Here is a 27126-nt window from a genome sequence, read left to right as displayed (position 1 = left end):
CATTTGCTTCTTTGAGATTGCATTGACAGTGTTGTATACTGCTCACAAAAATTGAAGGGTATTTCAAAATGAATATGAAGCTATAAAATATCTCCTAATTTTTATGAACAGTGATTATTACGCAGATTATTCTTAATGAAATTTAGTATCTCCTTCCTTTAATGAAGTGGTTATAGACCTATGTGTTGAGAGTTGGAACAAACTTGAGGCACTATAATTTTCCTAAGAATGGGATGGAAGTATGGCTTACATTTCAATCAGGCTTACACTCTTTTTTTCAATAAAACTATAGTTTAAAAACTGCTATCTAAATATAATGCATGTTTGGATACTAAGAAGAAATTTTAGAAAATGTAGAACATTTGTTTCTGACAAAGGTTGTGCAGCAAAATTAATAGAGCTTTTAAAAAATACAAGGCCTTTGGAAAGTCTAAGTTGAGAACCACAAGTGATTGAGAATCAGTGATGTAGGACAGGGATCTCCAAATTTTTCAATTACCAACATCTTTATTTATAAAAGCAGTTTGAGACATTCAGAGGAGTTGAAAGAACTGTAAATTCAAGAGAACACAATATAATCACCACCACAATTCTTTTCATCTACTCATGTTTTTTATTATTGATTTTTAGAAAGAGAGGAAGGGATAGAGAAAAAACCCACTTATTTGTTGTTCCACTTATTCACGCCATCACTGTTTGATTTCTGTATGTGCCCTGACCAAGGGGGATCAAACACACAACCTCAGCATGTCAGAAAGACACTCTAACCAACTGAGCTACCCAGTCAGGGCCTCTTAGGAACATTTTAAAGTATACCCAGAAATAGAAAATGGGAAGGATACGAAATTTTTCACATGTAAACATATACGTACTCCAAACAAAAAACCTGGCTAACAATGAGACCTAACAAATAAAACAATGTAATCTCAATATATAACTTGACAACAGGCCTCCATTTCAATAAAGCTTTTTTTTTTTTTTTTTTTTGTATTTTTCCGAAGCTGGGAAATGGGGAGACAGTCAGACAGACTCCTGCATGCGCCCGACCGGGATCCACCCGGTACGCCCACCAGGGGCTATGCTCTGCCCATCCGAGGCATCGCTCTGTTGTGACCAGAGCCACTCTAGCACCTGAGGCAGAGGCCATGGAGCCATCCTCTGTGCCTGGGCCAACTTTGCTCCAATGAAGCCTTGGCTGCGGGAGGGGAAGAGAGAGACAGAGAGGAAGGCGAGGGGGAGGGGTGGAGAAGCAGATGGGCGCTTCTCCTGTGTGCCCTGGCCGGGAATCGAACCAGGACTTCTGCATGCCAGGCCGATGCTCTAACACTGAGCCAACTGGCCAGGGCTCAATAAGGCTTTTAAAGTATTTTACAGTTTCAATGCTTCAGCAAGCTGGTTCAAACAAGATTCTTCTTGTAACATACCAGCATTTCATTTCACAGGAGACACATTCTCAGAATTGTCAGCTTACATTTATGAATAGCTATCTCTGTAGACACTCATAAAAAAATTACCATTAGGGAGTATCCACTGTCAGAGCTAGTGCTGATTTTTTTTAATACTTATCTTTTCAGAGAGAAATGTTTCAAAAGATTGTAAGATTTTCCAAAGTATAAAAAGTTAGACTAGCTGGTGTCTGAATATTCATGAATATTCAGTTTCACGAATAATCCTCCAAATGTACTAAATTTTAGTATTCAGCATTCTTAAAGTTAAGGGAAGATCTGTTTTCCTTGTAGATGAATAAAACAACCTAAAAACTCCAAAGGTTAGCTATTACTACTCACATCATCAATGTCTTCATCATCATCTCCAATGTCATCAAACTGAATTTCATCATCATCTCCAGGACCAAATGTATCCATTTCATTTATTTTAGCTAAAGACATAATAGTAAATATATTCATATATAATCAAGATGTTATGAGACGAATTACTTATTAAAACAATGGGCTTAATACAAAATATTAAACTATAAAAGATTCTTATTGTAAGAGCTGCTCCAATTCAAGTATTTCATTATAAGAAAAATCTTCCTATCATCTAAGAACTCATTATGGAACAAATTCACAATAAAATTCCCAGAAGTTCACTGCTAAGTAATTATAATGAAGAGTATATATTTTAATTTTGTTCAGAAAGGTATTATAAGGCAGGCAAAGTATAATTATGCTCTTAAACGCTTTCCAAATATACTTCACAAAGACTTTGAAGACATGCTAATAACTTCCTCAGCACATCCAAAGTTTTCCTAAGTTCATCAACTGGTAGGAAGACTTACGAAATCAGACAAAAAGACTTAGTCAAATCATGCTCATCCCTTTAACAAGTGATTTGCAAAATTTTTCATCTCATTGCACAAATAAACTAAATATTAAAATTCTGCAGCACACCCTAAAATATACTATATTTTTTGCTGATCTGACAAAAAGAAAGTATAATTTTTATTCATTCACACAAGATGGCTACTGACAATCTAAGGAAAAAGAAGTCTGTGCTACTGACTAAATACTCAGTTATGAAATATCTTTAAAAAAATTCTTGTAGCACACTGGCTAAAACCTGCTGTCCTAAGCAATAGAAGTAAAAGAGGAAGTACTGGTCCAATTCCCACATATTTTTTAAATACCTTAATCAAAAATTTCATGCTTACATAAAAATCTTAAAGTTTCATTATAAAATGAAATAAAACAACTATGGTAGCTTCCAAGTAAAAAAATGTGAGCTAAAAAATAACTTAAATGTTATAGTGAAGTTATTTTATGTTTTGCAGTATATTTCAGTGAGAATGCAATACTTTAGTCATTAAAAATGGAAAGAAACATCTCTTTAAAAAATTCACTAAAATGAAATACAGTATATTATGCTAAGATAAACTGACCATTCTTTTGTATAAAAATCAACACCAGTATCATAACTGCTGTACTGATATAGATGAAATTGGCAAATCTCTTGAGAATTGTTCAAAACACTAAACAAATGCACTCCCTTGAGATTATATACAAGTGCAGAATTTAAAACCTTTAAACTCTCCACTAGAATAACATTAGAAAATGAATTCTATTACTAAATAAATGATAAAGTATAGATAGGCATACTTGCAACTAGTTTTTGTTGATTACATACATACAAATAGAAAAGACAATTCTATAAAAATTGGTTCATGGAAACTTCAACAAATAATGCCATAAGACAGGAAAAAATAACTTAGATATTACCATGTTCTGGAAGCTCGCCATATGCCTTCAGACTTCTAGCTTCATCTGCATTGTACTTTAAAATTACATCAGCTTTGTTATCCTTAGAGATAAAAAATAACTTTTTAAGTGGCTATGACAAAATACCAACAATTGTTTCATAAATTACTGATATTTTAAAATTAAACACACTAAGGAAAAGATCACTTAACTATTCTCATACAAACTCTCAACATTCCTAAAATGTCTTAGAATTAAAGGAGTATAAATCATATTGTGTGACTGACTAGTGGTTAATAGCATAAAAAAATTGCTAACATGGAATTCACTTTAATAAATGAAATAGTAAAAAGGAATAGAAAAGAAAAAGTAGAAAAAAAATATGGGACCTACCCTTTCAGAACTGTTTTTGGAGTTTTAAAAAAAGAAAATTATGTGTGTTGAAGAGGGACAGACCTGTGATGAAGTCCAAAAATCTGTACTTAAAAAGCTTTTTGGTGTTTCTGAAGAAAATGCCCCTGAGAACTGTCCTAAAATGTTCACATTTGGCTGCTTTTTAAAATGAGTCATTTAAAAGACAAAAGAAATATTTGAAGAATAGTTACAATTAACTCCCCAAAGAAAGGAAACTAAAATAATCATGGAGGTACAATTACAAAACAATATAAAACAAGAGTTCTCAAACTGTAATGTGTATAAAAAATAAAGAGGGATTTTGGTAAAATTCAGATTCTGGATCAGGATATACAAAACTGAGCTAACAACTTGCATGTCTAAGTTTCTAACATCCACCAGGTGATAGTGGTGCTGCTAAAATAATCTTTGGGTCATTTTGAGCAACTGTATAAATATTGGATCACTCTTTGGAACTAGGGTATAGAATCTTTGGAGCAAGAATATAAATTATTCCCAAATGATTAAGAATCACTTTAATGTTTGAATATTAATCATTTTTAATTTAGAAAGGTAAATTTAAGGGGGTCACATTGATCAATTAGAGTACCTAGGTTTCAGGTAAACATTTCTATAGCATTTGAACTGTTCATTTTGTTGTGACCATCCCCCAAAGTCAAGTTATTTTCTGTCACCATATATTTGTCCATCTTTACTCCCTTTGCCCTCCCATCACCGTTTCACCTCAACCTCCCACCCCTCATAATCACTTTACTTTTTATCTATGTCCATGAGTCTCAGTTTTTATATCCCACCTATGTGTGAAATCATATAGTTCTTAGCTTTTCCTGATTCACTTATTTCACTCAGTATAATGTTCTGAAGGTCAACCCATGTTGTCATAAATGGCAATGTCATCATCTCTTATGGCTGAGTAGTATTCCACTGTATATATATATGTACCACATCTTCTTTATCCAGTCATCTATCGAGGGACACTTTGGTGGTTTCTGTGTCTTGGCCACTGTGAATAAGGCTGCAATGAACATGGGGGTGCATGTTTCTTTAAATAACATTTTTAAGTTTTGGGGGTAGTTACCTAGAAGAGGGATTGCTGGGTCACAGTAATTCTATTCTTAGTTTTCTGAGGAACCACCATACTTTCTTCTATAAAGGTTGTATTAATTTGCATTCCCACCAGCAGTGAACGAGGATTCCTTTTTCTCTACAGCCTATTCAACACTTATTACCTGTCTTGTTGATAATAGCCAATCTAACAGGCATGAGGTGGTATCTTATTATAGTTTAGATTTGCATTTTTCGAAAAGCTAGCAAAGATGAGCATCTTTTTATATATCTGATTGCCATATATATGTCTTAAGATTTGTGATTTCATTACCCCCCAAAACAAGACTTACTTACTAATCTCAACTTTTGGGGTTTATGTGAAGTTAGGACCAGATTATGGACACAGAAATGACACATATTTTAAAGACAGACCACAGGTCTTATTGCAGAATTTTAAAAAAACATATAGGAAAAATTTATAGATACAAAGAAATGAATTCAGGAAAGTTTCAAAACAGAAAACCAACAAAAACTATGTCAAGTAGAGAAAAACAAATATCATATGATCTTAATTATTTGTTTATCTAAAGAACAAAATAGTCAGGGGGGAAAGGGGTTGACAGTAGGTGGAGGTAGGCAAAATGGAAGTAAAATAGGTAAAATAGGGATGGAAAGAGATTTTACTTAGAGCAGTAAGTACAAGATGCAGTGTGCAGATGCACACTTGACACATGTATCCCAATAAGTTCAACATAAAAAATAAAAATAAAGAACGAAATAAACAAAATTGAAAAAGACTCATAGATACAGAACAAATGGTGGTTGCTGAATGGGTTTGGGGATGGGGTGAAGGGATTAGGGCTGTGATGGCAAACCTTTTTATAAAAACTGCCCACTTTTGCAGTGCTGGTCAACCTGGTCCCTCCCGCCCACTAGTGGGCATCCATCCCAGCTTTCATGGTGGGCCAATTGCGGTGCTGCCCACTAGTGGGTGGGAGGGACCAGGTTGACCAGCACTGCAAAAGTGGGTGGTTTTTATAAAAAGATTCGCCATCATGGGATTAGGAAGTACTAACTGGAGACTCAAAACCAGAAATTCATAGAATATAGGCAGTAAAATCTCAGACATCTCTGATAGCAATATTTTTTTTATATATCTCCTCAGGCAAGGGAAACGAGAAAAAAATGAACAAACAAGACTACACCAAACTGAAAAAGTTTTGTGCAGCAAAGGAAGCCATCAACAAGGTAAAAAGAAAACAAATTTGGCAAGACACCTGAAAAAAGCTTAATACCCATAACTTATAAAGAACTTCTAAAACTCAACACCAAAAAAACCAACCCAATTAAAAATGGAGCAAAGGACATGAATAGAGACTTCTCCAAAGGCGATATAGTGATGGCCTACAAATACGTGAAAAGATGTTCAATGTCACTAATCATCAGAAAAATGCTAATTAAATCCACAAGGAGATATCACTTCATACCTATCACAATGGCTATCACCAATAAACCAACCAAGAAGTGTAAAGAGAAAGGGAACCCTGATGCCCTTTTGGTAGGATATCACATTGGTGCAGTCACTGAGGAAACAGTAAGAAATTACCACAAGCCTGACCAGGCAGTGGTGCAGTGGATAGAGTGTCCGACAGGGATGCAGAGGACCCAGGTTTGAGACCCCGAGGTCACCAGCTTGAGCGCTGGCTCATCTGATTTGAGCAAAAGCTCACTAGCTTGGACTCAAGTTCGCTGGCTCAAGCAAGGGGTTACTAGGTCTGCTGAAGGCCCGTGGTCAAGGTACATATAAGAAAGCAATCAATGAACAACTAAGGTGTCACAACAAAAAACTGATGATTGATGCTTCTCATCTCTCTCTGTTCCTGTCTGTCCCTATCTATCTCTCTCTGTTCCTGTCTGTCCCTATCTATCCCTCTCTCTGACTCTCTCTCCCTGTCCCTGTAAAAAAAAAAAAAAAAAAAAAGAAGAAGAAATTACCTCAAAAATGAAAATGTGCCTTATAACCTAGTGTTCCACTTGTGGTAATTTATTTGAAAAAACCCAAATAATAGTTACAAAGATTATATGCATTCCTATGTTCATTGCAATGTTATTTATAATAGCCAAGATTAGGAAACAACCCCTGTATGGCTGTGCTATGGCCTGACCTGCAGTGGGACAGTTGATAAAGTGTCAACCTGGAATGCTGAGGTTTCTGGTTGAAGACCGTTGGCTTGCCTGAGAAAGACACATATGAGGAACAAGTTGATGCTTCTCAATCCTCTCCCTCTCTCACCTCTCTCTAAAATCTATAAAATTCTTTAATAAAAGATTTTCATAATATAATACTACTTGGTCATAAAAAATATTAAATAAAAGGAAGTCTTACCTTTTGTGACAGTATGGATACACCTGGAGAGTATCATGCTGAGTGATATAAGCCAGCCAGAGAAAGACAAGTACCATATAATTTGACTTATATGTGGAATCTAATGAACAAAATGAACTAACCAGCAAAATAGAGACAAAATCATAGAGAGCAGGCTAAGAGGAAGGGAGAAGGGGGAGGCAGGGGCTGGGTGAGGGAGATAGTGGAATTGAAAAAAAAGGACAAAACAAAGAAAAAAATTCATGAACACCATCAGAGGTAGATTTAATGGTGGGTGCACCTGGGCCCCAACTTCTGAAGGACCCTGGAAAACCCCAACTTTATACTTTTTTCTAATGATACCAAGTTTGGTTTCAAACGTGCAATTTTAACATTAACAGTACATAATATTTTTTATTTATTTGAAAATATGATTAACATGTATTTTCATTTCCCCTGTCTCTCTCTTTTTAAAGGGTCCAATGTTTTCTTCTGTGTCCAGGGCCTTAACTGACCTTAATCCACCTCTGGAAACCACACTTGTGATGACTGGTGGGAATATGAGGTTGAGGAAGTACATGATTGTCTAACCACTATGTTGTATTCCTGAAACTAATATATAATAAAATTGAAATAAAAGGAACCAAAAAAAAAAAAAAAAAGGAAACCAGTTGTGTCTCTATACACTAGCAATGAAGTAACTGAAGAAGAAATCAAGGATACAAGAGCATATATAATAGCATTGAAACAAAATTCTCAGGAAAAAATTTAACCAAGAAGGTAGAAGATCTGCACACTGTTAACTGTAATGTACTGATAAATAAAACTGAAGACATATGGAAAATACCCAGTGTTCTTGACCTGGAATTAAGACTGTTTTCACCCTGGCTTGTTGGCTTAGTGGTAGAGCGCTAACTTGGTATACAGATAGATGTCCTGGGTTCGATTTACTGGTCACACAGGAGAAGCAACCATCTGCTTCTCCTCCCCCCATTCTTCTCTTTTTTTTTTTCTCTCTCTCTCTTTCTTCCCCTCCAGCAGCCATGGCTTGACTGACTCAAGCACGTAGGCCCCAGGAGCTGAGGATGGCTCCCTCCAGCCTCTGCACCAGGCAGCAAAAATAGGTTGCAAGAGGTCCCAAATGGGCAAAGAATCAGTCAGATGGATATTGGTGGGGTCACATGTGGAATCTCTATATCTTCCCTACTCTCACTAAAAAACATTAAAAGACTGTAAGTTTTCAAAGCAAACTACAGTAACTTTTTCATCACAACAGAAAACGCTAACATTCATACAGAATCACAGACTCCATATAGCCAAAGCAATCTTGAAAAAGAAGAAAGCTGCAAGTATCCCATTTACCTATGTCAAACTACACTACAAAACTATAGTAATAAACACAGTATAATACTGATATTAAGAGACACATAGACTTATGAAACAAAATCAAGAGCCCACAAATTTTTACATATATGGTCAATTAATAATTGACAAGGTAACCAAGAATAATCAATTAGAAAAGAACCGTCTCTTCACAAATGGTGCTGAGGAAACTGGATAAACAAAGGCAGAAAAGTGAAACTGAACCCATATTTTATACTACTCACAAAAATTACCTTGAATAGACGAAAGACTTAAACACAAGAACTGAAACCATAAAACTACTAGACGAAAACACAGGGAAAAAACTCCTTGAGACTGGGTTTGTTCATTGGGATCATGAACAGCATAAGCAACAATCACATGTAACATCAAACTAAAAAAATTCTAGTGCCCTGGCAGGTTAGCTCAGTTGGCTGAGTGTTGTCCTAAAACAACAGACTAAGGGTTTGATCCCTGGTCAGAGCACACCTAGGAAGCAGCCAATGAATGCACAACTCAGTGGAACAACATATGAATTCTTCCGTTCCCCCTTCCCTCTCTCTGTCTCTCTGAAAATAAAAAAGAAATTAAGCCCTGGCTGGATAGCTCAGTTGGTTGGGGCATCATCCTGGAGCACAGAGTTGCCAGTTCGATCTCCTGATCAGGGTACATACTGGAGTAGCTCAATGTTCCTGCCTCTCTCTCAAAAATTATAATAAAATAATAAAAATAAAATAAAATATTACAAAATAAAAAGTTCCTATATAGTGAAATAAACAACAAATTAAAAGGGAATCTACAAAATGAAAAATACTTGCCAATCATGTATTTGACACTGAGTTAATATCCAAAATACATAAGAAACTCACACAATAATAGCAAATATTCAGATAATTCAATTAAAAAGTGAGCAAAAGAGCTAACACATATTTTATTCCAAAAACATCCAGAGGCCAACAATTACATGAAAACATGTTCAACTTCATTAATAGTAGGGAAGTGCAAATGCAACCATAAGAAGATACTACCTCACACACTTTCAGGATAACTATTATAAAAAAAGACAAGAGAGAATAAGTTCTGGCCAAAATGTGGTGGGATGTAATCTAGCAAACCTAGCATCAAAAACAGCAGAAAAGTTCCTCAAAAGGTTAAAAATAGAACTATCATATGATCCAGCAATAACCTAAAGGGAATAAAAAACAGTATGAAAAAGATACCTGCATCTCATGTTCACCATAGCCACAACATGGAAATAACCTAACTGTCCATCAATAAATGAATAGATATAGATGTCTTTTGTACAAGCACACACAAACTCCCACATATATTATTAACCATGAGAAAGAAATCCTAACGTTTGTGACAATATCAATAAAACTGAAGGGCATCATGCCAAGTTAAATAAGAAAGAAAATAAAAATACTATATGATCTCACATATGTAAAATCTAAAAAAGTCAAACCCATAGAAACAGACAGTAGAGAGATGACTGCCAAGGGTTGGGTGAAGGGGGAAAGAAGATGTTGGTTAGAGAGTACAAACTTAGTTATAAAATATAAGTAAGTTCTGGAAATTTAATGTAGAGCATTAAATTTAGTTACTGCACAAGCAAAAATTTCTTAAATGTTTTCTACACACATAGAGACACACACAAGTAATATATCATAAAAATATGAACAGAGGTATTAACTAATGCTAGGGTGAGAATATTTTGCAATATAGAGGTGTATCAAATTATCACACTGTACCACCTTAAATACTACTATGCCAATTATATCTCAATAAAGGTAGGAAAAAACCCAGATACAAACAGAATAGTGGCTGAAATGGTGGATTAAGGATTTTTTTAAATCCACTCCTTTTCAGAAAAACAAGAGACACTGCAAAATGTAAAATCAATTTTATCAGAACTCTAGAAATTAGTCAAATGCCTGCAATACTCCAAGAGTTTATTTCAAAAATGGTGAAATATCAGTGATACTAAGTTTTTCAGTGTCTTACCTTGCTTGAACCCCACACCTTCAGCCTAACTCCAGGTAGCCAATAACACCAGCATCCTAGTAGTCACTAGATGAGCAAAACTGTTTGGAATCCTTCAAAAACACAAGTTTTAGAGAACTGTGTTGCACTTCCTAAAAATTCCCACTTGTAGAACTTCTTGTTTCCTTTTTTTTGTGTATTTTTCTGAAGCTGGAAATGGTGAGGCAGTCAGACTCCCGCATGCGCCCGACCGGGATCCACCCGGCATGTCCACCAGGGGGTGATGCTCTGCCCATCCGGGGCATCACTCTGTTGTGACCAGAGCCACTCTAGCACCTGAGGCAGAGGCCATGGAGGCATCCTCTGTGCCCGGGCCAACTTAGCTCCAATGGAGCCTTGGCTGCAGGAGGGGAAGAGAGAGAGAGAGGAAGGAGAGGGGGAGGAGTGGAGAAGCAGATGGGCGCTTCTCCTGTGTGCCCTGGCCAGGAATCGAACCCGGGACTCCTGCACGCCAGGCCGACGCTCTACCACTGAGCCAACCGGCCAGGGCCAGAACTTTTTTTTACCTTATAAATAGCTTATTCTTTTCCCCCAAGGCTTTTATTAAAGAATAATTAAGACAATTTTTTTTTAACACTGCAATGGCTTTACATTATAGCTGATGCAAACAAGTACCTGATTTAAAAACTTTTAAGGAAAACCTCTGTAATGAGATGTCTACAGATTTTAAAAGTCCAGCATACTCATGTCATAGTCTTCTATTTATTTTTCTCCATTTTCCAACTGAAAGGAGAAGAGATAGAGAGATTCCCACATGTGCACCAACTGGGATCCACCCAGGTCACAACTGAGCTATTTTTAGTGCCTGAGGCAGAGGCTTTACAGAGTCATCCTCAGCACCCGCACTCTAACTAATCAAGCCATAACTATGGGAAGGGAAGAAAAAGGAACAGAGAAAAGGGGAGAGGGAAGAAGTAGTAGAAGGCGTGGAAAAGCAGATGGTCATTTCTCCTATGTGCTCTGGTATCAATCTTGGGACGTCCACATAATGGGGATACGCTCTACCACTGAGCCAATCAGCCAGGGCCTCTTGTCATATTCTTGACAAGTGTATTGTGGTCCTGGCCATGTGTCTCAGTGCATAGAGCATCCAACTGACATATGAACATCCCAGGTTCTATTCCCAGTCAGGGCAATTAACAGAAGCAATCATCTGTTTCTCTCCCCCTCCCTCTTCCCTTTTATTAAAACATAATTGAGGCGGGGAGAGAGAAGATGGCAATAGAGTAGGCAGACATTCCAACTCCCACCTCCCAGAACCAAACTGGAATACAACTTAAGAACAATCACCTTGAAAAATCAACTTTGGACTAAACTAAGACGAATCTATAACCAAGGACCCCCGAAAAAGCCACACTGAGACTGGTAGGAAGGGCAGAGACATAGAAAGGGCTGCCTCGCTCCCAGGAGCAAGCGGTGGCCCAGAGAGACTCTCCCGGTGCGGTGGGTTGCACTGAGAGTTGTGGGTCCTCATCCCCAGGACCAGAGCCCCAGCCTAGAGCCCCAGAGACTAGAAGAATCGCAGGGTCAGTATTTAGCTGAGAAAAGAGCCAGGTTACTGTTTGCGAGAAAGAGACAGAACCCTCAGACCAGGCTCCATCTTAAAAGGACTGAGCAGAAAAACTTGTTCACAGTCACTTACCCGGGGCTCTGCTGGTGGGGAGAGCTAGAGGACTGAAGTTGTGAGAGGAAAGTGTAAACCAGGGAGAGACACAGTAAGGGAAGGCCACCAGGTGCTGAGTCATTCCCCAACACTAAAGCGGCCATTTTTCCTGGGAGAAGTAACACCAGCAAAGGGAAGCAATTACCCCACCCACCAGAGAATCTCCCACTCCAGTCAGACCAAAGAGTCACTCAGAAGCAGGGGGTGCGTCAGTGACACAGGTTTTGAGTGCTGAGGTCTGAACTACACTGCACCCCCATACTGCTGAGTACTCACCAGAGGACTGGCCTGGCAGGGGCTACCCGGCAGGCAGACCACACCTCTGGGTCTCAGAGGCCACACCCTTCTGAATGCTGGGGGTGGAATCTGGATACAATGACATCTGATGCTAAGGGGCAAGCCACACCCACTACCCTTCCTAACCTTTGAATTACCATGCTGAGCTCAACAAGCAGCCAGCACTAAGAGGTGGCAGAAAGCAAGACTCAGGGGAATTTGAATTTATAAGCTGACTTTCTCCAGTCAAGAGTAGATAAAAGCCAGCCTAGAAGTCCAGCTGATATTTACAATGGCACCGGAGCCCAGCAGAAAAAGCTACAAATTCTGGATTACTTGCTAAGGACCAGTCATATGCAGTGACCCCAACTGGTCTATGCCAGGTTCCTGACAGAGAGGTCCAGGGCTGGCAAATCCAGTGGCCAGATGTGGACAGCATCAGTTCACAGGACCTAACAACCCTTGTTAGAGTGGTATCTTAAGGAAGGGCTTCTCACATCTGACCCAGCTAAGGCAAAAAAAAACGCTGACACAAACAGCAAAAAGAACAGTAGCAGAAGACAAATAGCCCACAGTGGATTACAAATGACAGCTGATGCCAACCCAAGAAGATCTAGAAACAACAAAACTAGAAGCTGGAGGCAGACAATACCAACTCTAGATTCAGCTAGCTACACAAACAGTGCACCCAAAAAATAAATCTATACAGAGACAAAATGGAAAGACAGAGAAATATAATCCAAAAAATCAACAAGTGAAATCCCCAGAAAAAGAGCTAAACGAGATGGAAGAAATCAAATTACCAGATGAATAGTTTAAAAAGATGATTTTCAGGATGCTCAAGGATCTTAGAACAATGGATGGACATACGGAGCACCTAAATAAAGAGATAGCAAGCAAAAAAAACCAACAACAAACATTAAGTCTCCTGAGGGGTGACAACAAGAGAGGGAAAGAGAGAGAGGAGAGATTGATTTAAGGAGCTGGTTCACACAATTATGTGGGCTAGCAAATTCAAAATCTGTAGTACAGGCCAGCCAGCTAGAAATTAAGGGAAGACGTAATGTTGCAGTCTTGAGTCTGAAATCTGCAGAGCAAACCAGCAGGCTGAAAACTCAGAAAGGTTTCTTGCTCCATTCTTGAGGCAGAATTGATCCTTCTTAGGGCAACAGTATTACCCTTCTTGCCAAACTATATTACCCTTCTTGCCCAGGGACCATACCCTCAATTTTTGTTTGAAGGCCTTCAACTGATTGGTTGAGGTCCATCCAATAAACAGGATATTTTGTTAAAAAGAAAAAAAGGACAGAGATTATAAAAAAAATCATTCAAAAACAACAAATACAGTATCAGAAATAAAGACTGCACTACAAGGCATTAACGGCAGGCTGGATAAAGCAGAGGATCAAATCAGTGATTTAGAGGACAAGATAAAAGAAGGCATGGAAGCAGTGCAGCAAAAGAAAAGAGGCTCACAAAGTCTGAGGAAACTCTAAGAGAGCTTTGTGACAACCTGAAGAGAAACAACATCTGCATCATAGGGGTTCCTGAAGAAGAAGAGAATGAACAAGGGACAGAGAACATGTTTATAGAAATCATAGCTGAAAATTTCCCTAAACTGATGAAGGAAAAAGTCACACAAGTTCAAGAAGCACAGAGTCCCATTAAAAAAGAACCAAAAAAAAAAAAAAAAAAGAACCAAAGGAGGCCTACACCAAGACACATCATAAATAAAATACAGTGATACCTCGGTTCTCGAACATAATTCGTTCCGGGAGAACGGTCGAGAACCAAATTGTTCGAGAACCGAAACAATGAAACCCATAGGAAATAATGGAAACTGGATTAATTTGTTCCAAGCCCCAAAAATATGCCTATTTACTGGTGCTTTCTCACAAATAACGACTTCATTGATGCTGTCACCTGCTAACTCTTTTTCTTTAATGAAAATAAGAAGCAGCTTCTCCATTTCCTTCATTATCTGAGGCCTTTGCTTTGTTAACAATGTAACACCTTTGGCAACATTGGCAGCCTTTATAACAGCTTTATTCTTAAGGAAAATTGAGATAGTAGATCTTGGCATGCCATACTCAGCAGACAGATCTGAAACACGTGTGCCCTGTTCATATTTGGCAATGATTTCTTTTTTCAGCTCAATCGTTGTTCTCACAGCTTTCCGCTTACCTTTGTCTGCATTACCACTTCTGGCTTTCTTTGGACCCATGTCTAAGGGTTAAATTCAGTGTACAAAGCGTGCACAAAGCGTGAGTCTCTCCACAAAGCGTGAGTCTCACCACAAAGCGTGACTCTCACCACAAAGCGTGACTCTCACCACAAAGCGTGACTCTCTCCACAAAAACGTGATTCTCTCTCTCCACAAAGCGTGACAAAGCATGACTCACACTGATGACGCAGGCAAGGCGCGCTCGGCCGAATGAACGCCATTCGGCTCAACTCGGCTAATCTCGGACGTTCGAGTTTCAAATATTTGTTCGGATTCCAAGACAAAATTTTCTCGAATTTCCTGGTCGAATACCGATTTGGTCAAAAGTCAAGGCGTTCGAGAACCGAGGTATCACAGTACCAAAGTTAAGAGACAAAGAAAGAATACTAAAAGCTACAAGAGAAAAGCAGTTAATTACATACAAAAGAGCCTCCATAAGAATGACATCCGAGTTCTCAATAGAAACATATGATGCCAGAAGGAACTGGCAGGAAATATTCAGAGAGATGCAAAACAAGAGCCTACAACCAAGACTTCTTTATCCAGCAAGGATATTGTTTATAATTGAAGAAAAAATAAAAAGCTTCCCAGACAAAAAAAAAAATTCAAGGAATTCATTACAACCAAACCAGTACTACAAGAAATGATAACAGGCCTGTTGTAAACAGAACAAAGGGGGGAAAAAATCTAGAAGAAAAAGGTATATTTAAAGAATAAAATGATAATAAACAGCTACATATCAATAATAATCTTAAATGTAAATGGATTAAATGCTCCACTCAAAAGACACAGGGTAGCTGTGTGGATAAGAAAACAGGACCTGTACATATGCTGTCAACAAGAGACCCACCTCAACAAAAGATACACACAGACTAAAAAAAAAAAAAAAAAGGTACACATAGACTGAAGGTAAAAGGGTGGAAAATAATGTTTCATGCAAATAAAAATGAAAAAAAAGCTGGAGTAGCAATACTTGTATCTGACAAAATAGACTTTAAAACAAAGGCTATAGTAAGGGATAAAGAAAGTCACTACATAATGATAAAGGGAGCAATCCAAAGAAGAATATAACCATTGTAAATACCTATGCACCTAATATTGGAGCACCTAAATATATAAAACAGATTTTGATGGACATAAAGGGCGAGATCAACAGCAATACTATAATAGTAGGGGACTTTAATACTCCACTAACATCAAGGGATAGATCCTTCAGACAGGAAATTAACAAAGAAACAGTGGCCTTAAAAGACATACCAACTGGATTTAATAGATATCTTCAGAACCTCTCACCCCAAAGCAGCAGAATATATATTCTTTTAAAGTGCTCATGGTACATTATCTAGGACAGACCACATGTTAGGACACAAGATGAGTCTCAATAAATTTAAGAAGATTGAAATAATATCAAACATCTTCTCTGATCGCATGGCATGAAACTAGAAATCAACTACAATAGAAAAACTGAGAAACATTGAAACACTTGGAGGCTAAATAGCATGTTATTAAATAACAAATGAGTTAACAATGAGACTAAGAAAGAAATAAAAAATTTTCTTAAAATAAATGAAAATAAACATACAACAACTCAAAATTTATGGGACACAGCAAAAGCAGTTTTGAGAGGGAAGTTCATAGCACTATAGGCATGCCTAAAGAGGCTAGAAAAAGCTCAAATAAACAACTGAATCCTGCATCTAAAAGAACTAGAAAAATAACAACAAATAAAACCCAGAGGAGCATGACCAGGTGGTGGCACAGTAGATAGAGCATCAGACTGGGATGCGGAGGCCCCAGGTTCGAGACCCCGAGGTCACCCGCTTGAGTGCGGGCTCATCTGGTTTGAGCAAAGCTCACCAGCTTGGGCCCAAGGTTGTTGGCTTGAGCAAGGGGTCACTCGCTCTATTGTAGCCCTCAGTCAAGGCACATATGAGAAAGCAATCAATGAACAACTAAGGTGTCGCAACCAAAAACTGATGATTGATGCTTCTCATCTCTCTCCATTCCTGTCTGTCTGTCCCTATCTATCGCTCTCTCTGTCCCTGTAAAAAAAAAAAAATGATCCTTAAAAAAAAAACCCAGAGGAAGTAGAAGGAAGGAAATAATAAAGATCAGAGTGGAAATAAATGATATAGAAGCTAAAAAAACAATACAGAAGATCAAAGAAACCAAGAGCTGGTTCTTTGAAAAGGTAAATAAGATTGATGAACCTTTAACCAGACCCACCAAAAAAACCAGATGACTCAAATGAAAGTAGAGAAGTAACAACTGACACTGCAGAAGATTGTTAAGAAAATACTATGAAGATCTGTATGCCAAAAAACTGGACAACCTAGGTGAAATAGATAAATTGCTTGAAACACATAACTTTCAAAAATCAATCTGGCCTGACTGGGCGGTGGTGCAGTGGATAGAGCATCAGACTGGGATGCGGAAGACCCAGGTTCGAGACCCTGAGGTCACCAGCTTGAGCATGGGCTCATCTGGTTTGAGCAAAAGCTCACAAGCTTGAGCCCAAGGTCGCTGTCTCCAGCAAGGGGTTATTCGGTCTGCTGAAGGCCCCCAGTCAAAGCACATATGAGAAAGCAATCAATGAACAATTAAGGTGTTGCTATGTGCAACGAAAAACTAATGATTGATGCTTCTCATCTCTCTGTTCCTGTCTGTCTGTCCCTATCCCTCTCTCTGACTCTCTCTCTGTAAAACAAACAAACAAACAAACAAATCAACCTGGAAGAATCAGAAAACCTAAACAGGCTGATAACAACAAATGAAATGGAAAGTTATCAAAAAACTCCCAGCAAACAAAAGTCCTGGATCAGATGGCTTCACAGGCAAATTTTACCACATATTCAAAGAAGAACTAACATCTATCCTTTTCCAGCTATTTCAAAAAATTCAAGAGGAAGGAAGACTTCCAAGCTCCCTTCATGAGGCGTGCATAATACTCATTCCAAAACCAGGTAGGGACACTACAAGAAAAGAAAACTAGAGACCAATATCCCTCATAAACCTAGATGCTAAAATTCTCAAAAAACCACAGCAAACCAAATCTAGCAATACATAGAAAAGAAAATCATACATCATGATCAAGTGGGCTTTAGTCTGGGGAGGCAAGACTGGTACAATATTCGTATATCAATCAATGTGATTCATCACATAAACAAAAGAAAGGATAAAAATCCCATGATATCAATAGATGCAGAAAAAGCATTTGATAAAATCCAGCACCGATTTATGATCAAAACTCTCAGCAAAGTGGGAATACAGGGAACATACCTCAACACGATAAAGGCCATCTTTGACAAACCCACAGCCACCACCATACCCAATGGGCAAGAATTAAAAGCAATCCCCTTAAGAAAAGGAACAAGGCAGAGGTGCCCCCTTTCACCACTGTTTTCAACATAGTTCTGCAAGTCCTAGCCTCAGCAATCAAAGAAGAAGAAATAAAAGGCATCCAAATTGGAAAAGAAGTAAAACTATCATTTGCTGAAGACATGATACTGTACAGAGAAAATCCTAAAGTCTCAGTCAAAAAACTATGAGACCTAATAAACAAATTCAGCAAGGTGGCAGGATATAAAATTAATATTCAGAAATCAGTGGCATTTTTATATACCAACAATAATCTGTGAAAAAGAACTTAAAGAAACAATCCCCTTCACTATTGCAACAAAAAATTGAAGTATCTAGGAATAAATTTAACCAAGGAGGTAAAAGACTTGTATTCAGAGAATTATAAAACAATAATAAAAGAAATCAAGGATACAAACAAGTGGAAGCATATGTTATGTTCATGGATAGGAAGGATAAACATTACTAAAATGTCTATTATTTCCCCAAACAATCTATAATATCAATGCAATTACTATTCAAATCCCAACAGCATACTTCAAAGATATAGAACAAATATTCCAAAAATTAGTATGGAACCAAAAAAGAACACGAAGAACCTCAGCAATCTTGAAAAGGAAAAATAAAGTGGGAGGTATCACACTTCCGGATATCAAGTTATACTACAAAGCTACTGTACTCAAAACAGCCTGGTACTGGCATAAGAATAGGCATACAGATCAATGGAACAGAACAGAAAACTCAGAAATAAACCCACAGCATTCTGGCCAATTGATATTTGACAAAGGAAGTAAGATCATACAATGGAATAAAGACAGTCTCTTTAACAAATGATGTTGAGAAAATTGGTCAGGTACACGCAAAAGAAAAAAAAAATGAACTAGGCCACCAACTTACAACATACACAAAAATAAACTCAAAATGGATAAAAGATTTATACGTAAGTCATGAAACCATAAACATCTTGGAAGAAAACATAGAAAGTAAACTCTCCGACATCTCTCGTAGCAACATCTTTGCTGATTTATCTCCACGAGCAAGTGAAATAAAGGGACTATATCAAGGTAAAAAGCTTCTGCACAGCAAAAGACAATATGAACAAAATAAAAAGACAACCTACACAATGGGATAACATATTCACCAATACGTCTGATAAAGGGTTAATGACCAAAATTTGTAAAGAACTTCTAAAACTCAACACCAGGAAGGTAAACAATCAAATTAAAAAATGGGAAAAAGAACTGAAGACACTTCTCCAAAGAGGACATACAGATGGCCAATAAGCATATAAAAAATTGTTCAACATCACTAATCATGAGAGAAATGCAAATTAAAACCACAATTTACATGAGATACCACCTCACACCTGTCAGAATGGCGCTCATTAACAAAACAACACAGAATAAGTGCTGGTAAGGGTGTGGAGAAAAGGGAACCCTCCTGCATTGCTGGTGGGAATGCAGACTGATGCAGCTACTGTAGAGAAGTGTATGGGGTTTCCTCAAAAAATTAAAAATGGACCTATCTTTTGACCCAGCTATGCCACGTTTAAGAATATATCATAAGAGCACCAAATCACTGATTCAAAAGAAGAAATGCACCCCCATGTCTATTGCAACATTGTTTACAATAACCAAGATCTGGAAACAGCCCAGTGTCCTGTCAGTGGATAAGTGGATTGTAAAGCTGTGGTACATATACACAATGGAATACTATGTGGCTGTTAAGAATAAGGAAATCTTACCTTCTGCGACAGTGTGGATGGGCTTGGAGACTATTATACTAAGTGAAATAAGCCAGGCAGAGAAAGGAAAATATCATATGACCTCACTTATATGTGGAATCTAATTTTACAAAGTGAAGTAAGGAACGAAATAGAGGCAGAGGAGGGATCACAGGGACCAGAGGGACAGCGTCCAGTGGGAAGGGGGATGAGGGGAGGGGATCAGAGAAGGTAAAGGGATTTGAGAAATTATATATATATATATGTATATATATACACATAACACAGAGATACAGATAGCAGGACAGTAAAGCCTAGAAGGAAGGGGATAGGATGCTTAGGGGAGGGGGGTAAGGGCAGTATAAGGGGAAACACAGGGGTGGGGGTGAGGGAGTTATATTCAGTGGGACACTTGAATCCATGTAAACACAATAAATTAAAATTAACAATAAAAAAACCAATTGAGGCTTTTTTTTTTTTTTTACAGAGACAGAAGAGAGTCAGAGAGAGGGATAGATAGGGACAGACAGGAATGGAAAGAGATGAGAAGCATCAATTATTAGTTTTTCATTGCGACACCTTAGTTGTTCATTGATTGCTTGACTGTGGGGCTGCAGCAGACCGAGTAACCCCTTGCTCGAGCCAGCGACCTTGAGTCCAAGCTGGTGAGCTTTGCTCAAACCAGATGAGCCCGCGCTCAAGCTGACGACCTCCGAGTCTCAAACCTGGGCCCTCAGCATCCCAGTCTGACGCTCTATTCACTGTGCTGCCTGGTCAGGCGAGGCAATTTTTAAACACTGCAATGGCTTTACATAGTAACAGCTGATATAAACAAGTATTTGACTAGAAAACTTTTAAGGAAAATATCTGAAAAGAGATGTCTACAGATTTTAAAAGTCCAACATATTATTGTCATATTCTTGACAAGAATTATATTGTGGCCCTGGCTTCACTACTCAGTGAATACAGCATCCCCCCCAATCCCTGCATATGGCCATCCAGGATCAACTCCCAGTAAGAGCACACAAGAGAAGAGACCATCTACTTCTCTCCCTGCTTCTTTTCCCCATTCTCTCCCTCTTCCACTCCCACAGCCAGTGGCTCAACTGGTTCACACATCAGCTCCAGGCACTGAGGATAGCTCAGTTGGTCAGCGCAGTTAGCCTCAGGCATTAAAAATAGCTTGGCTGATTCCCAAGACTGAGGTTCCTGGGCAGATCCTAGTCAGTCACATGCAGGAGTCTGTCTTACTATCTTCCCTCTCCTCACTTAAAAATCAAAACAAAACAAAATACAAGACAAAGTATATTGTATCAGATGCCTTGTCCATGACAAGCTCTCTAGAATTAGGAATATTTTAATTATCTATTAATTATAAATAAGTTCACTCTTATCTTCATGATTGTACGCTTTAGAAGAATCTAAGTCAAGAATAGAATATGCAGTGTTGAGTACATGCTCAAGAAAGATGTGAGAAAGTCCTAATCTCTCAACCCTCATTGACCTTGAGAACCTGCATATCATACAATGTAGACTAAAGCAGTTGTCACCCACTGGTTTGAGTGTTGAAAATACACCAACATTCACACAGTCTACATGCAAAGGTTGGGAGGATTACTGGTTTTAAAATCTCAGTCCAAACATCCAGTGGACCACATTCAAGAAGAAAATACAGATCATACAAAATTAGTTCAAGAAAGTCACTAAACAAACAAATAATAGACAGCAAGAACAAATCCTGAAAGTTAAAATCTGATTTCCAGTCTTGCCACATATTAGAAATTTCTAATTTTAAAAAAAATTGTGGGCCCTGGCCGGTTGGCTCAGCGGTAGAGCGTCGGCCTGGCATGTGGGGGACCCGGGTTCGATTCCCGGCCAGGGCTTCTCCACCACCCCCTCCTTCCTCTCTGTCTCTCTCTTCCCCTCCCACAGCCGAGGCTCCATTGGAGCAAAGATGGCCCGGGCGCTGGGGATGGCTCCTTGGCGTCTGCCCCAGGCGCTAGAGTGGCTCTGGTCACAGCAGAGCGACGCCCCGGAGGGGCAGAGCATCGCCCCTGGTGGGCGTGCCGGGTGGATCCCGGTCGGGCGCATGCGGGAGTCTGTCTGACTGTCTCTCCCCGTTTCCAGCTTCAGAAAAAAAAAAAAAATTATGATACCCAAAAAGTAACAGAAAAGTGTGGCTCACAGATTTTTTAAAACGTTAAAAGAAACTGTTCCTGAAAAAAACCAGATATTATACTTAACAATGGCTGTATATTACATCTTATAAATGTTTAAAGAATTGAAAAAAATATATAGAAATAATGTTTCACTAAATAGAGCAAGACAAGATACAGATTCTTAAAATAGGAAAGTCTGAACTTGATGGTAGAATAACTAACTTCCATATGCCTCTTTCAATGATGTACAGAATACTTATCACAGTACAAAAGATCAATAAGAAACCAGAAGAGACTGCTCCACCCAAGAAAGATAGCAACTGCAATATTGGAGAATGACTCATCACAGGGATTCCAGAGGCCACCCCCACAGGGTCTCTCCCTGGGCCTCCAACTTTACACTCTTCTTACACAACTCCAGTCCTCTGTTTTCACTCCACTGGAGCACCAGGTAAGTGGCTATGAATGAGATATTCTGCACTGACCCTTTAAAACAGAGCCTACTTCTCCAAGAGCTCTGTCTCTTTCTTGCAGAAAGAAACATCAGCTCTTTCCACTGCCAAATGCTATGTGGGTGCCTGTTCTAGGTTCTGGGGCTGTCGGCTGGGGCACCGGCCTGGGTTTAAGGTCCTCCCCTCTCAAGGTGAACCTCTGTGCACGGAGAGTCCCATTAGGCCCTCCATTGCTGTTTGCTTCTGGGAGCGGGCAGCCCTTTCCGTGTCTCTGCCCTTCCTACCAGTCTTGGTGTGGCTTCTGTGATCCTTGGTTATAGACTCTTCATTAATCCAAAGTTGGTTTTTCAAGATGATTGTTCTTAAATTTAGTTGTAATCCAATTTGGTCCTGGGAGGTGGCATTTGGAATGTCCTACTCCACTGTCATCTTGGAATCCTCATAAATGCTCAATAATTTAAATGAAGACATCTATAGAAATATTCCTGGCCTGGCCAATTCAGTTTGGCTTGCGGAAGTCCCAGGTTTGATTCATGGTAGGGCACACAGAAGAAGTGACCATTCGCTTCCCCACCTCTCCCTTCTTTCCTTCTCTCTCTCTCTCTTTCTCTCTCTCTCTCTTCCCCCCATAGCCATGGCTCAATTGATTTGAGTGAGATGATCTGTGGCACTTTAGATGAATCTGTGGTCTTTGCTTCAGGAACCAAAAATAGCTTGGTTGCAGAGCAATGGAGCAACATCGAAGATAGGCAGAGCTTTGCCCCATAGAGGGCTTGCCAGGTGGATCCAAGTCGGGGTGTATGCAGAAGTCTTTCTCTCTGCCTCCCCTGCTTTCACTTAATAAAAAAAAGATTACATATGAAGAGTTTTAAAGACATCTATATAAATATAAGCTGTTTAACTGTAAGTATTTTGTTTAACTTTAAATGTAGGTTGGGCCTGACCAGGCGGTGGCGCAGTGGATAGAGCATTGGACTGGGATGTAGTGGACCAAGGTTCAAGACCCCGAGGTCACCAGCTTGAGCTCGGGCTCATCTGGTTTGAGCAAAGCTCACCAACTCGGACCCAAGGTCGCTGGCTTGAGCAAGGGGTCCCTCAGTCTGCTGTAGTTCCCCCTCCCCCATCAAGGTACATATGAGAAAGCAATCAATGAAAAACTAAGGTGTCACAATGTGCAACGAAAAATTAATGACTGATGCTTCTCATCTCTCCATTCCTGTCTGTCTGTCTCTGTCTATCCCTCTCTCTGACTCTCTCTTTGTCTCTGTAAAAAAAACCAAAATGTAGGTTGGGTTTGGTTTCTAATTGAGCGAAAGGTGAAAGACACTTCAGGGTGAACAGGCAGCCCAGTTAAAAAAGAAGTCAAGACCAGGAAAGATGGAAGTGTAGGGAGCTAGCCATGATCTTGAAGCAGAATAAAAGCAAACATGAACAGCACAGAGATTTAGAGCCAGAGAGTTTAAAAGATTTTATAGGCTGGGGTTACTTCATTCCTGCAAGTGCTTAGACATGCTTTAGTGCATGTGTATTACATAGTTCCATACAGAGAAAATACTGTGGCAGTTAGCACCTGCGTTCCAAGCTAGATGCTGTGCCGGAGAAAATGCAGTGGCCACAGGAAGAAGTAAAAAAGTGTTTGAGTTAGCCTATAAGCATAATGGCAACATGTCTATGCAATAGAAAACTATGTAGCTTTTAAACAGAAATAAAATAAAATAAAAACAACAAGGCAATTCCCATATTCACACATGGGACTGATATTGAACCCAGCTTCTGCTGCCTACTGCTCAAAAGCCAATAATAGAGAGACAAGGGCTGGTGGAAGGAAAGTAGGGGTATTAAAGAACCAGCAGCTTGAAAAGCTGGTGGACTCACTTTGCTAAAACCATCTTAACAATTGGACATGGGCAGGGGTTTTTATAAGGAAGCAGAAAGAAGGGGGAAAAAAACAGAACAAAGAAATTAAAAGAAGACGGTTGAGAGTTTTCTACTGAGGGGACGATTTGCAAGCCAACTCAGTCTGTTCAGATGACTGGTTGAAGGTCAGCAAAACATTCCAAAGCTGGAATGTCTTAACAGTGGAGTGTGGTTCTTCTGAAGTTAGTTCCTAGGATTCTTAAGCAAATAGACTGTTTATCTGTGGTCATCATTTACAGAAATAATATTAAAAGAATGATGGCGTGGGTTATAGAACCTCTCCAAGATGGAGTAAGTGATAAAAATAATATGAAGAATACTGCCTGACCAGTGGTGGTGCAGTGGATAGAGCATTGACCCGGGATGCTGAGGACCCAGGTTTGAAGCCCCAAGGTCACTGGCTTAGCACAAGCTCAACTGTTTGAGCGCAGGGTCACTAGCTTGAGCAGGGGTTCACAGATATGACCTATGGTCACTGGCTTGAGCCCAAGATTGCTAGCTTGAGCCCAAGGTCGCTGGCTTGAGCCTAAGGTTGCTGGATTGAATAAGGGGTCACTTGCTCTGCTGTAGCCCCACCCACCCCTGGTCAAGGCATATATGAGAAACAATCAATGAACAACTAAGGAGCCATAACAAAGAATTGATGCTTCTCATCTCTCTCTCCCTTCCTGTCTTTCTGTCCCTATTTGTCCGTCTCTCTGTATCTGTCACACACAAACACAAAAAAACAGAACCAAAAAGGAAAAAAAAAAAAACTAGGTAGCAAAGCTATGAGGCTGTTACAAATTGATTTTAAAGAGAATGGCAGTATAATTTTTGGGTAGAAAAAGACTTAATTCAGGCAGAAAAGGCACTACCATAAAGGAAATTATTGAACTGGGTGATATTAAGAATTCTGTTCACCAAAGGCACCATTAAGAAAGTGAAAGGGTGCCTGACTGGCAGTGGCACAGTGGATAAAGCATCGGACTGGGAGGCGGAGGACCCAGGTTCGAGACCCCGAGGTAGCCAGCTTGAACAGACTCATCTGGTTTGAGCAAAGCTCACCAGCTTGGACCCAAGGTCGCTGGCTTGAGCAAGGGGTTACTCAGTCTGTTGTAGCCCTCCGGTCAAGGCATGTATGAGAAAGCAATCAATGAACAACGAAGGTGTCACAACAAAAAACTGATGATTGATGCTTCTTATCTCTCTCTATTCCTGCCTGTCTGTCCCTATCTGTCCTCCTCTCTGACTCTCTCTTTGTCTCTATAAAAAAAATAAAAAAAAAGTGAAAGGGCAAGTTACAAGTTATGGGAGGAGATATAGATAATAAATATAACTGACAGAATACTCCTCTAAAATGTATAAAGTACTCCTACACATCAATAAGAAAAAGACAATAAAATACAGGCAAAATATTTAAACAAACACTTTACAAAATAGAAATTTCAAATAGCCAAAAGACATATGAAAGGTGCTCCGACTCATTGTTAATCAGAAAAATGCAAAATTTAAACACAAGGAGTTTCCATGACATATCCACAGGATTGACAAAAATTAAAATTGAAAATATCAAATATTGAAGAGAATGAATAATAACAGAAACTCTCATATACAGTACTGCTGACATGAGCAAAAATAAAAAGTGGTATGGTTACTTTTGAAACTCTTTGGCACTATCTAGAACATTTGAAATTACACCTCCCCTATCACCCAGCAAATCCTCTTGTAGGAAGATGCTCAAGAAATGTCTGCTAATATGCACAGAAAACCTACATAGGATTAAATATAGTAGTATCATTGTAGCAAACCAAATTGGAAACAGCCTAAATCTATGTCAATTTCAGAATGTATAAATACATTATAGTATAGTCCCATAATAGAATGTTTTCAGAGAGAAAGAGAAAGGGGGGAGGAGAGGGAGAGAGAAAGATGAGAAGCATCAACTCCTAGCTGCAGCACTTCTAGTGGTTCACTGTTTGCTTCTCATACATGCCTTGATGAGGGGGCAGTGGCCTTAGCCAAGCCAATGACCCCTTGCTTAAGCCAGTGACCTTGGGCTCAAGCAAATAATCTTGGGCTTCAAGCCAGTGACCACTGGGTCATGTTAATGATCCCACACTCAAGTTGGTGACCCTGCAGTCAAGCTGGAGACCTTGAGCTTTCAAACCTAAAACCTCAGCATCCCAGGTCAACATTCTATCCACTGTGCCACCACCGGTCAGGTGGTCCTATAATAGAGTATTATACAGCATGAAAATAAATGAACTATAGCAAAGGCAACACCATGAGCAGGTCTCACAAGCAGGCTGAAGGAAGCCTGAGGCAAAATGAATGATTCCATTTCTATAAAGTTCAAATCCAGACAAATTGAAACTATGGTGTTTAAGAATGCACACCTAGGTAGTAAAACATTTTTTTAAACCAAAGAAAGTATTTACCACATATGTCTGCTGATAATCTTCAGTTGGGAGAGAAGATTGTGATTAGAAAGGGCCCACACAATCAGAGTGGAGGATTTCTGAGCTGCTGTTCTATTTTTTAAACTGATTTATTTTTATGGAGGTATTAACTTTGTACAGTTTCACTAAGCTGTATGTGTTTTTGTATACTCTATGTGTACTCTATTTTCACAATAACAAAGGGCATAAAAAAATAAGACTGAAAGATTATAAGCAAACTAGACCTATGTTTTATATAGATACCTATATAAAACCTAAAACTCACAATATAATTTAACATATGATGTATTCCAATAGACAGAAATAAAATAGATTTGACCCACTTCATATACACTCTGAAGACTGAGATCATAGAGGCAACTATTTCATTCCCTTCTAAGAGCTCATCTCAAATTCATAGCATTTACAACACTGTATTGTAACCATTGAGACACGTCTTATCCTTCTTCCATAGTATAAAACTTTTGGAACATGGAAGGTTTGACT

The 27126-nt window shown here is 38.9% G+C and overlaps 1 protein-coding gene across 3 annotated transcripts in view; it reads right to left on the bottom strand.

The window, feature by feature from the left end:
• Positions 1-27126, bottom strand: part of LOC136386863 (eukaryotic translation initiation factor 1A, Y-chromosomal-like) — an 84709-nt gene that overhangs the window by 43763 nt on the left and 13820 nt on the right. For all 3 annotated transcript variants that reach the window (XM_066357981.1, XM_066357980.1, XM_066357983.1), the window contains exons 5-6: positions 3219-3300; positions 1788-1879 (exon numbers count right to left, since the gene is read on the bottom strand). In XM_066357981.1, coding sequence (XP_066214078.1) covers positions 1788-1879; positions 3219-3300 — 174 coding nt within the window. The remainder of the gene's footprint in view (positions 1-1787; positions 1880-3218; positions 3301-27126) is intronic.

This window comes from Saccopteryx leptura, unplaced genomic scaffold (assembly GCF_036850995.1).
Source record: "Saccopteryx leptura isolate mSacLep1 unplaced genomic scaffold, mSacLep1_pri_phased_curated manual_scaffold_18, whole genome shotgun sequence".
In the NCBI taxonomy this organism is placed as follows: domain Eukaryota; kingdom Metazoa; phylum Chordata; class Mammalia; order Chiroptera; family Emballonuridae; genus Saccopteryx; species Saccopteryx leptura.
Note: the sequence above shows the minus strand (reverse complement) of the source record. Positions and strands in the feature narration are given on the sequence as shown.